The sequence below is a fragment of the Globicephala melas genome, chromosome 11, assembly GCF_963455315.2.
Source record: "Globicephala melas chromosome 11, mGloMel1.2, whole genome shotgun sequence".
Taxonomy (NCBI): domain Eukaryota; kingdom Metazoa; phylum Chordata; class Mammalia; order Artiodactyla; family Delphinidae; genus Globicephala; species Globicephala melas.
This window is the reverse complement of record NC_083324.2, coordinates 11,531,126-11,545,418: the sequence shown is the minus strand read 5'-3', so window position 1 is coordinate 11,545,418 and position 14,293 is coordinate 11,531,126. Positions and strand designations below refer to the sequence as shown.

The 14,293-nt window shown below is 43.9% G+C and overlaps 1 protein-coding gene across 7 annotated transcripts in view; it reads left to right on the top strand.

The window, feature by feature from the left end:
* Nucleotides 1–14,293, top strand: part of ITPR1 (inositol 1,4,5-trisphosphate receptor type 1) — a 319,423-nt gene that overhangs the window by 198,746 nt on the left and 106,384 nt on the right. For 3 of the 7 annotated variants that reach the window (XM_060308109.2, XM_030867789.3, XM_060308110.1), the window contains 3 exons: nt 2,047–2,079; nt 10,126–10,161; nt 11,376–11,426. The exons of 2 other annotated variants lie outside the window; for them this stretch is intronic. In XM_060308109.2, coding sequence (XP_060164092.1) covers nt 2,047–2,079; nt 10,126–10,161; nt 11,376–11,426 — 120 coding nt within the window. The remainder of the gene's footprint in view (nt 1–2,046; nt 2,080–10,125; nt 10,162–11,375; nt 11,427–14,293) is intronic. 2 more of the 7 variants (XM_060308111.2, XM_060308108.2) reach the window with 1 other exon arrangement.

Genomic DNA, 14,293 nt, shown 5'->3' with positions numbered 1-14,293 from the left:
TTGGTTGTTGGTATCCACTCTGTCCAGTTTCACGAAGGCTTTTGGAAAATGCCTTTGATGGTGTGTTGGCTGCCCCTGTTTGACTAAAGAAGCGTGACGTATGGGACAGCCTGACTCTTTCAAGGGTGGAAGGAACCCAGACCCAAAGCAATAACCTTTCTTAGGCGAACCCGTGGGCATTAGTCGATAAAACAAATGAGGTGTCCTTTGGACTGCGTGCTTGGGACACAAGGGCAAACGTGAATGCCGTTTCTGTCTTCTTGGCGCCATTTTTCTATTAGTTGCTTCTTAAGTGGAACTTGTCCCATGACTAACACCCTCGTGGGACATCCAGGGCTGTTCTCCTCCCTGCCCTGTCCTGAGCCTTCATGGTCATGGATCTGGTCCACTGGGCTCTGGTATCACCTGTGGTTTGCGTCAGGCCCTAGGAGTCAGATCCGTGAGAAGCCAGTGGTCAGTCCACTTGTCTTGGTTCATTGCCTGAGATGTGCCCATCCAAGAAGTATGACATATGATGGAAAGGTAAGGGCTGGACAAAGAAGATGGTCACAGAATTTAATCATGATCATTTAGGAATTAAATAAGTCCTCTTTTACTATTGTGTCTCTAAAATGCAAAGGACCAGCCATATTTCCCAAAGAGTGGCAAATGTAAAATAAAGGAATGTTTCAAAGGATCACCAAAATAACGATGGAATACATTTTTGTGTGATTCTTGTGCTTTTCTGTCCAATGTATTCAAAGTTAATCAACTTTAAAATCAGGACTTTGCAACCATTCTGTGTGTGCAGTGCCTACTAAACTCTGCTTTTAATTTACAGATTAAACCATTAAAAAAAATAACCTCCCGTAGCTAAATATCTCTAAAATTTAACCTGAATCTCTCTATAACTCATAGAACATCTTTAAGCTCTTAGACCCTGCTTGAAAGGAAAGCGTAATTATTTTATATACTGGCTACTCTGTAATCTACTGTAGGATTTTTATTAAGCTACTTTTTATTTAAGTTACTAGTCACAGGGATTTGGAAAGAAATTCAGAGGCCAACAATTAATGTGAAAGGCCGACAATTTATTTAAAGTCCATTTTTTTCTTCTGAATAATAGTAGCTGTTATACTACTAGAGAGCTTTTGACCTTAAGTAACATCAGGGTTTTCATTTCATACGAATTGTCAGTCCCCTGTTAATTACCGGTGCTTCTTTTCTCTAGGTGAATAAACTATTAACATTTCCAGCTACCAGTGTTGCTAATAGGAGTTTAAATTTGCAAAATATACTAAATGTTAATGAAACATAACATTTAGTACATTTTGTGGATCATCCATCTATCATCAAACAAGCATAATGGTGATTAGTGCTTTTGTTTTTTCTTTTTCTTGAACTTGATGCTAATAAATCATTTACTTATTACTACTATCACTTGGGTAGGCACTAATCACCTTAGGGGAAATCTGTTCTCTTTAATCGTCAACAGTATCAGGATTCGGAGCTTCTGGCTTGGTATATGTTGGTCTTACTACTTAAATTGAAGTTGGATCTGATTTAGTCCAGTGATAATTTGGACCGCAGACTCCCGCCTCCCCCACTGAATGGGAAGATGAGTCCAAAGAAAGAATTTTGTCCTAAGCTGAGTTGATCAGTGTTTAGCCTTTGACTCTACTCCTTGCCATCCTCTTCTGAAAGGACATGGTTCTTGATTGGGGAACTTGCCCTTGCCCACAGCTCAGTTCAAGGGTTCTCTCTACAAGAGAGTGCAAAGGTGCTGTCCTGGGCTCTTGGTTAAGTGACCTGCGAGGTTTGATACCTGGCATGTGAACAAAGGGTGGCAGCACCCTGCCCGTTTGTTCCGGAGCAGAGCATTGCAGAGCAGATGTCAGGGTGAGGTGCGCCGGTGTCGAGAACGCCTGCGCCTCTTAAGATGGTCATGATGCTTCAACCTGAGTCAGTGATAAGAATACAATGACAAAGTTTCTAACACTTAGCTCGCTCGTATTTCCTTTTCTAACACTTCCTTCTTTTTCTCCCCCCCCCCTTTTTCTTTTCCAGCTGATTTCCATTGATGAATTGGAAAATGCAGAGGTCCTAATTTCATTTTTTTTTAAGTGTCCCATGGTGATGTTTCCATGACCCTCTGCCAGTGAACTCTGTGATCTGTCCCCTAGTCTCTGCAGCGTCTAGTATCTGACTTTGTGTAGTGTTGCCTCTGGGAGTGAGTCGAGTCCTTTGTGTTTGTGTTAGCATTTCCCATGAGTTTGTTTGCCATTTGTCTTTGGAGATCCCATCTGAGTCTAGATAAAGATTTTCTAAGCTGTGATAAGATGTCAATCCTTCACTGTCTAGAATCTCAACTGAATTTGTGGTTGACACTGGCTAGTAACATATCTCTGAAACTGAGTGTCGATATTACCATGAGGAGCTTTTCTGTCCATATGTGAAGCACCCATGCAAAAAGAAATAACTACATTGGTATAGTGTGGAAGTAGTCAAAGAAAAACCAAACCACTGCTCTCTTGGCCTACATGTTGGAAGTGTTAAGGGTGAGGGGTCATATAAAATTTTGTCAAAGTGCCGTGCAAATTCCACAGCCCTGGTTGAGACTTGCCAGCTGCTGGCTTGTGGTGGGATTAGGAATGTACAATATCCCTGGGTTCTCTTCTAGAAAAACCAACTAGAGATCAAGAAAATGAAATGTCATCTGATGGTTTCTATACTTATGTATCAAATTAGTTTCATTTACCCAGAATGACCCGGGAGACTGATGAGTGGCCATTGTGTGTGGGATTTGAGGGTATCTTAAATATTTTCTCTCCTATGAATATTTTTCAACATTTCTTGCCATATCTGTAGGATGTGATACATGTTTGGTAAATGATAATAGAAAGGATTAATGAGGGGAATTAATGCATATAATTGAGGGAGTTTAATTGCTTAGTAAATTGAAGCAGACTGGAAAACACTTTTATCTGACTTTTAAAAATTAATTTTCTGGTCTACTTCTTTAAGTATCTGTTCATTCTTTTGGTAGAACGATTAATACCTTATTTTGGTGGGATAGAGCTACCAAATAGAATATGAGGCCTGCTCTAATATCTACCCCCATAATTTCAGAAATACTAAGAGGTGGTTCAGGTGTACCTAAGGAGAGTTTGAATCACAGACTTAAAACTGAAAGCGACACAAGCGGTTATAAATTTGGTCCAGTTCCCTCAGGCATAGAGCTCAGAGAGGTTAAGTGAGTGGTGCTAGCTCACACAGGTAGATCGCGGCTAAAGCAGAACTAGTACTGCTGGCTCAGCTGCTGGCCTGGAGCGCTTACTGTTCAGCCGTGGTAGATTCTGTAAGTGCAGACTTTTCCTTAAATCGGTCGGCATGAACAGGTGAGGAGTCCGTGCTTCTTTGGGATGGAGAGAGGGTGAGAAAAACAAAAGGTTGTACAGGGGTTTAACTACTTTAACTACGGTGATTTTTGCTCCTTCCTGTTTGGTCTTCTGTCTTCCGGGTTATTTGTATGCCAGCAGAACGTCTCATGCTGAATTTTCATGTTGGCACCCTTCGACACTCTTGTTTCTCCCTAGAGTTGTAAATGCCTCTCTAATTTGAATTTTTCCTCTGAAATATTGAGGTTGAGTTTCTATTTGCTTAAAGACAAATTAAGCCAGGAAAGGAAAACCTTCCCTAATCGGAGTCTGCAGTGTTATTAATATACTGTTTTGCAGCATAGTAATCATTTGATGTGTTTGCTTTGCTCAAGATAGAACTTGGGTCTCCTGGCTGGGAGTTTACTGCTCGCTTATGGAAAGATTCCACAGTTGGAGCAGGTGTGTTTATAATTATCCACTAGGAAATAGAATACTGTCTGTTTATAAAAGAAGAATGTTCTGGCAGCCACTTGGATTCTTTGAAAATTCCCTGAGGAAGCAACTGTGGATCCCCTCTCCGTTGTTATCCCTGGCAACCCACAGAGCCCTGGAGCACCAACAGTGTCCCCAGGTCCTCAGCCTGTCGGATCTGGCCCTCTAAGCAGAGATGCCTGATTGGCCTTTATTATCCATGTCTGTTCTGGAAACAACCGCAGCTCCTGAGGTTTCTCTCCCACCAAGCCTTTTGTCCATGTGTGTGGGTGAAAACCGGCAACCCACAGCTGGAGTTCTGCAGAAACTCCATTAAGAAACTTAATGAGAGTTCACGCTGGCCCGTGGTACGGGCAAGGCCTCCCACCTAAATTGCAAACCAGCACTTCAACCTTGAAACGTGCTGGGGAATAGCCCCTGAGCAGGGTACGGCATATCTGGAGAGCCATGGTCCCTGGATTGGGGAAGGACCACCACTCTTCAGTGACAAAGGCCTGTTGAGCATCGTGAGAGAGGAGATGTGCAGTGAACGGCTTGGAAAAAAAGCACAGCATCGTCCGAGTCTCTGTCTGTGCTCTGAGAAAAGAGGGTGAAGTGAGGACAGAATCAAGAGTCCCTGCAAGAAAAGTGCATGGTGGGAGCCTTCCCAGCTGTCTTCTGGAGTAAAATTTCATTTGAAACCAGGAAAAGGAGGGTTTTCTTTCTTTTCTTTATTATTATTATTATTATCAGTTTTTGCAAATAGGCAGGGTCTCCATCCTTACCTCCTGATTTTACCTTTTCCTTAGGGGGCAGGGAGAGGGCGAATGAGGGGAGAAGCGTAGGGAGCTGCTTCCATTAGTGTCCATTCAGCTTATTCTTAAGTTTGTATCTCGACGAATTGTTACCTATAGACACACACAAATCAAGATGGGGACTGTTTCTATCCGCCCAGAAAGTTCCCTCATCTACCCATTCTTGGCTTTAAACAGACACTGATGGCTGCTTGAGACATTCGTTCATGTGACTAATACCTGAGTGCCTGTTCCATCCCAGGCGCGTTGACTAGGGAAGTTGGGTCCAAATAGGCACAGTGTCTGCCCTTCTGGAGTTTACGGTTCTGTGGAGGTGACAGACGATAATCCAAATTAATGTTAAGTGACAGCCATCAACCATGAGAAATACAAGAAGGTGAGGCACTTGGGGTCATGAGACCGTGTGACTTAGAGACTTGTACCTGAGCAGGGAGGTCAGGTCACAGCTTAGGAGGTCAGGTCACACCGTGAGGACCACTGGCAGGTGAGCATGTTTGTCACTTTTCTAAACTGTAAATTTCTGGACTAAACAAAGGGATGATTTTGATGCAGCACTCCAACTTCAGGCCGAGGCGGTGGGCAGCACGGTAACTAACCTACGTCATTTTCACGTGTGCGTCTTTGGAAAGGAGGGCGTGTTTAGAAAGTGTGTGCGGTAGCTCAGTGGACATGCTTCATTTCTTCCTATTTGAGATATGATCCCCATTTAATCACTGTCGCTTGGAACCCTGACCTCTCCAGAGCCACTGGTGGCAGCTGGCAACTTCAGCTCCTTGCATTGCAACAAAAAAGCAAGTGGGAGGATTGGTGTTACCGCTTGTTAGGGTGGCAGCAGCCTGCCTGTATCTGCCTATATATTGAGTCCTCAGCTTCTGCCACCTAGAACTGCGTCTGCAAGCAAAGGAGGCCACTGCCAGTAAAATTCGGGGAGGGGGGGTAGAAAACAGAGAAGAGAAACCCAAGAATTATTCAATTTCACCTTCAGGGGGCGTTCTCATGACATCCAACCCAGGGTGGAGGTGTCCTACTTTTTTACATTGCTGTGAACTGCTGGGTTGGGCACCTGCCAACATTCAGGCGGCAGTTACATAAGAGCTTCTTTTTTTCCTGGAATTTAGGCTCGCTGCTGATGTGTGACCTTCAGCAGTAATTGCCAATAAATGCAGCGGGGCTGTTTACTGTTAGACACTGGCAGCCATAGAGCAAGTGGGCTCAAGTCGGAGCATACAGGAGCTATTGCAGAATCTGGGGAAGTTTTGTTTTCTTTCTCTTTTTTCCTTTTTTTTTAAATGCTGAGATGATTCCATAATGACAGAAGTTGTATAATTCAGTCAAGTCAGAATGTGGTTTTTGAAAATGAATTTTACTTTTGGGTTCAGGTGATCTTGTTCTATAAGATACAGGTGAAACTTCATCGTTGGAACTAGATAATGTGTATTTCTTACTTTGTTTCTAAAAACAAATGCCATTAGTAAACGGCATTGTGTTAGCAAATGTGAAGATTTAAAATTGCCCTGCTAAAACGTTAGGTAACTGCTATTTTAGCTCAGTTTTCTTTCAGGCATTCTGTTCTCTTAATGTGGGTTTTCAAAGGCTCATGAAGGCCAGGACCCAGCAAACATATTTGCGAGGCCGTTCGCTGTTTATTTATTTTTTCCCTTCTCTGAGATGGAGTGGGTGAAAGGAACTGAAGGCTGATTCAGGGGATTGGAGATGGTAAATTCTCTTTGCTGTGCTGATAATTAGATCTATAGTACAGTCTCATTTCTTGAACTATATTCAACCTCTGCTAGGGGTGGCCCATGGAAGGAGACATCTTATTTCAAAGGAAAATTCTAGAAGCCCAGGGGAAAAGGATTCATGTTGATGGCAGCAGGAAACAGTGTGTTTTAAGTGGCTCTGCTCTGTGTTGGCCTGTAACAGGCACGCATGAAACGGATGTGTATATGTATGTACGTACGGTATGGACGTATGTGAGGATGTGCCGTTGTACACACACCACAAATAGGAACCCTCAGAAGTCTGTGGGGTTTTTTTTAAGAATGGCAAAGTATAATTTCCTTCATTTGTAGTAGAAATCCATCCCCGGATAAAATGTCAGGTACATCATGTATAGAAAGCGAGTGTTTCAGCATCTTACCTGCACGAATCTAGTTACTACTCAAGTGCCGTAGTTACGATGACCTGATTCGTGGCCTCATCTGGGAAGGACACTTGGGATTCTGGACCTTGAGGTTCATTTTGAATTTCTGTTTCAAAGCCAGTCATTTGAAATCTTTTTCCTGTGAAGTGTGATTTTGCTGACCTTGTCTAAAAGCACTGAGAAGACGTAAGGTCCAATAAGAAATATGCAGAGGCAATAGAGGGCAATCGTTGGTTCCCAAGTTCAAAACCAGGCAGCATCGGGCCACTGCCAGCCACCTGTTCATTTGGGGAGACTTCACCTTGACTGGAGGTGTCAGCATCTGATTATAGTGCCTGATCCTGAGATGAGGTCGTGAAAGACAAGACCTGGGGAATGTAGAAATACTCATTTTCTCAGAAGAGTCTCCCTTACTATGTGGTCACTGAGAATTACCTTTCATGTAAAAAAAGAAAGTTACTTTGATAATAAAAATATGTTGAGAAAATCATTTCATTCTTTTACCAAAATTATCTTTTGCTTTGGATAATATATATTGTATTTATGTAGCTGTTATCTGATTTGAACATATATAGCTTATTAATATGCTTATCTTTTTCAAAAGTGTGGCTTACTGCCGTAAAAGAGCCTATCCTCCCAGAAATACAGGTGAAATCCTCATAGGAAGCAGTGCTGGTAAAGGCCATTGGTTATTTTACCAAATTATACGCTTGGTTTGGCCTTTTCGATGCCTGAAATCATTTTATGTCCTATTGTGCTGTATTATTTAGAGAACTTGCCTGTTAGATATTTACGGAATGAAGTTTACTGAAAATATACCAAGCATTACTTAATGTTTTAGTTGGAAAGGAATCTTAAATAATAAGCTCAAGTCTCCTTGAACTACAGGTCAGGAAGTGGAAGCCCAGAGAGGTTCAGTGACTGCCTGAGGGTCACACAGAGCGCCAGCGCCTGCATGAGCCACGGTCGCATGATACCTGTCCACTGCTGTCAGTTTTTCTATTCTGTTTCCTGAATGGATAGCGTTAAAAAATTGTCCTCTGTTTAAATAGTGATTCCTGAAGCAGCAAAAAATTTTCTGTTGTCTCAAAAGTCTTTCTGTAATGTTCTAGGGAAAAGATCAGTAACTGTAATTTTTGTTCTAAAAATTAAACGAAAACTAACATGACAGCAGTTGAGGGAGGCAATAGAGTGTCAGTACAATCATAAAACATATCAGAAACGACTGATCTCTGAGTGTGTAAGAAATAGCTGTATAGTACCCATGAACATTCCGAAAGAATTCAAGGTGCTTCTTTGGACAAAGAGATCTCAGACGAGAATTTTAAAAAGACACGCTACTTCCTTCCATTCCGTCGTCTTCTTTTTCTTTAACTTTTATTTTGATGGGCAAGGGAGTAAGAGGATAGCTCTGTAGTTTCCTACAGTCAATCCCTGCCTATAATTCTTTTGTTCTGATCATACAGAATCAGTATAAAGGATATGTTGGTGAAATGTGGCCAAAGCCAATTGTAAAAGATAGTACTTTTCCCATCTGTATCTCTGACTGCTCTAAAATGCATGGGAAGTTGCTTTAGTTCTACTTTTTCTTATGTGTCCTTTTTGCACTAAGAGCAGATGGCACGAGTGTTTGCACAGTTTTAATTCTTTAGCCTAAAGCATACAGGATGTAAGGATAGAGTTAAAGTGCGTTCTTGGATCGTGATATTGTTTATATTATCTGGAAAACACATACGCCTGAGCTCTGGTTTTATTTTCCTCACCACACTCAAGTCCTTGCTACCACTCTGTGCTTCCCGACCCCAACAGGAAGCGAAGCACGTCGGAGGGAAATTTTCTCCCTGAGGCTAGTGGAGCTGCGCTCAGGTCTGAAAGCTCTTCTGTCCGGAATCCAGTGAGCAACTCCCCACCTATGCCTCCTTGTCCTTCTTAAATTAGTTTAATCTTTGTCCTTAAAGAGAGCCCCTGTATCTTTACTTCATTTTACCTGTTGGCAAATAGAAAAAAAAAAAAAAAAAAAAGAGAAATCATTAGGTTACATAATAACAGTCTTATATGAAGAGCATTTTTTTTCTATCTTGGGGATCAAACCATGAAAAGGGGTATCAAGTGTTGAGCTGGGTTGAGACCCCGCCAGATTTCACAGCTTCCAGCCTCCCCACCTCGTGCTTTCAGCACCTGTGCTGGCTCACACCTGACAGCCACGCTTTGGCCTCCCGGGAGGTGTGCTGTGTCGCTGGAGTCCCGCCGAAGGAGGCCAAGGTCACTCAGTTGCAGCGTGAGCCTTGGCTTCGTTCCATGGCCCCAGACCGCACCTTGAAGCAGCCAGCCGTGCCCGGTGCGTGACTTTGGTCCCGGGCAGCCCAGGGTGGGGTCTGGCGGTTACATCTGATGTCAGTCCCTCCTCCAAGCACGTGCCCTCCGGGGGACAGATTCGTGGTGCTGCTGCCACGTGAAACTGTGGACTTTTTAGCTGCCACGTGCACTCTCGCAATTGCCTTTCATTTTCCTCAGGGCCATCATCTTGTCTCTCAGGTATGGGTTGGGTGTAATGAAGTTGAGGGGCAGTCAGAGGAGTGGGCTGTCTACATGGAATGGTGGGGGTGGCTCCGGGGACCCCAGGCCCTGGAGCCCTGAGGGAAGTACGTGGAGGGGCGAGTGACCAGCCAGGTAACCCTGCAGCCAGGAGCCTTCCTGTCTCCTCCCAGAGCTGCTGGAGCAGAGAGGCTTTTTCAGTCCCTAAGCTGGAGCCTCGGGTCTTACCCTCTGATTCAGGGCCGGGATGTGGGGAAAGGAGAGACCCAGGAGGACGCACCTGCCCACGGAAGAAGCTTGTCACGGGCGAGTGGTGGTACAGACTTTGCAAGGGCCTCGGGACTCCGGGGAGGGGGCTGCACCTGAGGCCCCTGTTGTCATTACGCACACACTTCTCCCCTCCCTGAGCCTCTGTGGGGATACGCTCTATCACTTTTCCTCTCTGTGGACGAACAAAACGTAGATGTGCAGTAGTTCTTCCTTTGACATCGTTTTTGGTTTTTTTTTTAAGGCATACTTCCTTCTTGATCAGTGGTAGACTTTTTTCTTACCTTAATTTAAATCTGTTTTCCCATCTCAGGCCAGTTGTCTCTCCCAACACAAGCACATTCAGTTCAGTTCAAAAGGGAGGGTGTCTCCTGCCCTCAGTGGCTGAAGCCCCTTTCAGTGGATGTGGCAGCTCTGTCACCTCATCATTGATCTTGCCCTCCATGTTTCGTCCTTGAGTGTTGGTCTCTGGACTTTTCGCGGCCCATGAGATGCACGTGCTGTAACTAACATGCTTCATTTTACTCCCAACTAGCTGCCCCAAACTCCGGCTCCTGAGAACTCCACCGAGGTGTGTGCTGCTCACCTGTATTTGCAGCGCGAGCAAATACGGGTGCTTGTCAGTGTTCCTGGTTGAGTGTGTGAGTTGTTCTGGGGAAATGTCTGTCCCGCTGGTAGGTGCAAGGAGGGAAGTCTCTTCTCTGCCTGAGGCCTGATCATTGCTGTAATCGGGTGGCTCTTGGTATAGAAAGAAACTTCTTAGTTGCTGGAGCTTAAACCACAGGGTCCTGCAGGTGAGGGCACGTGACTGTCCAAAGGTTTTCACACAAAACCGTTCATCTCTGTCTTGAAATGTTCAGTTGAGAAATGCTGGAACGTCCAGACCTTTCTGCTGTGACACAAAATAGAACTCTGGGTTCTGCGCAGAGACGAAGGGAGTTTGAAGTTCTGGATAATCATGTATAGTTTTGGTGAAGCTGCTGATAAAGTTGTAGTTTCACAGCGCACTGTTTCTGTTCTTCCTGTCGCTAACTCAGCTTGCTAAATGAGGGACTGGAATTAATTAAGACATCTAAAGTTATAGAGAAGCTTTTTGGGGAGGCATATTTCCAAGGATCAAAATTTACTTTCAGAAACAGTTATAGAATCACAGGAGTCAAAGCTAAAATGAAGTGTAGTTTATCTGAAAGGAGATCTTAGAAATGAAACAGATTGATTTATCAAATAGCTGAGTTCCAGTGGGGATGCTTTGGAACGACCATTCTCTAATATTCTAATCAGAGCTCTTCAGCATCAGTAGCCTTGATTGGAATGCCGTGTGCTGGTGGCCTGGGGAGTGCTGAGGTCTCATGTATGTGTCTGCTTGGAAGTGTATGCATTGATGTCCTCACGCATGTGCTGTGCAGTAATGCATGTGTGAGTCATGTAAGGACCTGCCCGGTTGAGTCTTGCATCATGACCCCTTTTGGGTTCATGTAAATGTACCTAACATTCAAGTTCCTTTTCATAATCTGTGCAAAAAATAATATTGGCCAGAAGTATTAGTCATGTGCCTGTTCATCTTAAACAGTGCCCGAGGGTCGGGGATGGGCGCGTTGTTAAGCGGCATCCGAAGTAATGGAGCGTTGGTATCTGTCTGGGGAAAGCCTCACACAGGCCTGTGTTCCCTCTGTGTCAGTCTTCGCTATGTACGCATGCTCCGTGTATTTTATTTGTGGCTGATCCTGAAGATGGGAGTGTCTCCCTAGTGTTGTACGTACTTAAATGGAATTTCTGCCTGCTTAGCAGGAGGTTGAACCGAGTCCACCCCTGAGGCAACTGGAGGACCATAAAAGGGTACGTAGTCCTGGGTGTTGGGAGCTAATGACCACAGCACTGTCCACAGCCACAGGCTGTGACTTAAAGACGGATGGTGGTGGTGGTGGTTGTCATTGTCATAGCATTAATTGGCTCAGGACCGATCACAGCCATTTACAGAAATGAAACTGACTGGTGATTCTACCCATAAACTACCTGTTCGCGCACTACACCCAGCCGGTCCCCGAATAACGACCAAGACAGCTTTTCACATCCTCTCTTCTTCTCCTGGAGTGGCTTTTTCCTTAAGTGTAGCCTTAAAAACAAATTTTTTTTTTCTATAAGTAACGGATGATCATCATGGGTAAAGTATAATAAACAAAACAAGTATAATGGAAAAAATGTTCATAATTATACTACCTAGCTATAAAAGCTGCTCTTGATTTAATATTTTCTTCTGCCCCCCTTTTTGCACACGTGAGAATGTGTGGCAACACACGCAGATACACTTTCATTGTCATTGGGGTTCTTCCAAGTGTATAACTTTTCTTCCCTGCTTTTGTCCTTTAATATATCTAAGCATTTTCTTGGATAGTCTTTGAAAGTTAACAACTGGCTAAAGTTCCACAAATTAACGAGTACTTTGTAATGTTTTCCTTTGATGAGGAACTGGACAAGTGTGTACATATGTGTATAGATTCAAAAAAGGGGAATTTCTAGGCCAAAGGGTAGATTCTTCCTTAAGGTGCTGATTGTGCATTGCTAAGCCATTTCCTAGAAGGCCACGTATATCGTTAGCATGCTGACCACTGATTGCATGTTACCCATTTCTGGAAAATACCAGATATCCTGGTTTTCTGGGTGCCTATCATATGCCGATCCCTAGGCTAAGACTTTTACACGCGTTAACGCGTAAATGTTTATAAATGCTGCTGTTGACCTGCCAAGAGAGCCTTCCCCTCCACTTCACAAGTCACAGGGTTAGGAAATGGGCAGTCGTGGCGAGTACTGCCCTGAAAGTGTGTTCACCAGTGTCCTGGAGAATGTGCGTCTGAGATGAGTGGGTGCCCGGGGCACCTTTGTTCTGCTCACGTGCTTTCAGTCCCTGCCTCAGTCCCAGCACATCTCGAGTCCTTTCCTATTTCTTGCGATTGTGCTTTCTCAGACTATGACCAAAGAAGCTCTTCTAGGAAGTTGGCATTCAGCCCTTCCCCACCAGCTTCCAGTGTCTCCTGCCGTTCATTGATCAAGGGCACCTTGCATTCCTGTTTTTTCCATCCTTGCCTGTCCTTCAAGAATTGTCCTGGGTCTTAGAAGTAGCCGGTAAAGGCACATAGCTGTCTCTCGTGCCCTAAGTTTGATTTGCTCCAGTGCATGAGCTTTGGAATTAGAAACCGGTTCAAGCCTGCCTTTGCCAGGCCCGCGCTGTGTGATTTGGGGCACATGATTTAACCTCAGTTTCTCCTGCTGTAGAATGCGGGTAATAGTCTCCATCCCTTATGGCTGTTCTCCAGAGCTGTGCCCTTGAAGCACTTAGCACAGTGGCTGGACTCTGAGAAGGGATATTAATGATCATGGTCGCCTTGCACACTGAGACACAGCAGTGATTTGACAGACAACCGGAGTAGGAAAAGGAAGGTATTTTTAAATCAAGGTGCTGCCTTAGTGCTGACTAAGGTGTGAGAGGCTCACTGCTCATGTGAGAGGGTAATCTTTCCTGAAGCACCTGATTTTTAAGCGGCTGGAACCTGGGAGCCCAAAGGTCACTTTTCCTCTCCTTTGCGATCTTAACTCTTAGTGCTGTGTTCAACGCTGGGCTATGTTCCCACACAGTTCATTAGCCACGAGTTTCATTGACGGAATGAAACGCGTGTGAACGGACTTGCAAGGCAGGAGCTTGTTTTCTTGACTCCGCATCACTGACCTGCCTTTTTCACCATTTTCACCTGACACTTAACCTTCACCTTTGCCTTTGTCTTTTCTCAGTCTTAGGTAATCATGTGTGTGGAATGTAGAATTTTTTTTACCAGAGACAAACATCTGATATTGGTTTGCATGCTGTAGGTGTAAACTGCTGGGGAAAAACGAGTATTCTTTTTGAAGAAAAGGCTGCATGGCCAAATATGAGAGCTGGGGAAGTGATGTTTTTTGGGAAGTGACTTTTTTTTTCCTTCTCTGCAATCAGCTTTCTCAGCCCAGTACGCCGTGAACAGCTTAGTGCTGTTGAGTAATTTATATCAAGATGATTAGGAAGGCTTTTCTCTGCAGATTTTAATTTTTCCTAAATTAAACCCCGAGCTCAGAAAAACAGAATTTTCCTTGAACCTAAGTTTTCACACTAAGGATTTGCATCACTTTTAATAATGCTTATGCATTTTCTCTTTCTGTCCCTTTTTTTTTACCTAAAATTTTCAGTCTTTATTCTTTCAGAAAGGGAATGAATCTTATCTTGTTTTTTCATTTTTTTGTTTTAAAAAAAAGCAAATCCCACATGTTCTCTTTTTTCTCCTTTCTTAAAATTTATTTTTTGTGGAGTGAAGGTGAGGTGCATGTGTGCCAAAAACCTTACAATTAAGAGGGAAAAAATTAAAAGTTTGTAGGGTGGAGCGTGTGTGTGTGTGTTTTCCATAATGAACACATTTCATGATATCCTCTTATGGGGGAAAAGGTACCATTTGATGCGTTGGTTGCTATGGTAACTGCTAGGGTTTGTCTGTGCAAGGAGAGGCAAAATGGTAATGTGAGATCCCTTTGTAACTTCAGTTGGCATCCAGGCTGCATAAATGTGAAGTTCCTGTTCCTGGAGTCCACGTGTTCCCGGACGGCATATGCTCCTTTCTCTACTTCCTGCTTCCTCGATTGCAAACTGACCTGGGTCTTGCTGATGAGACCCTCACAACCCCGAG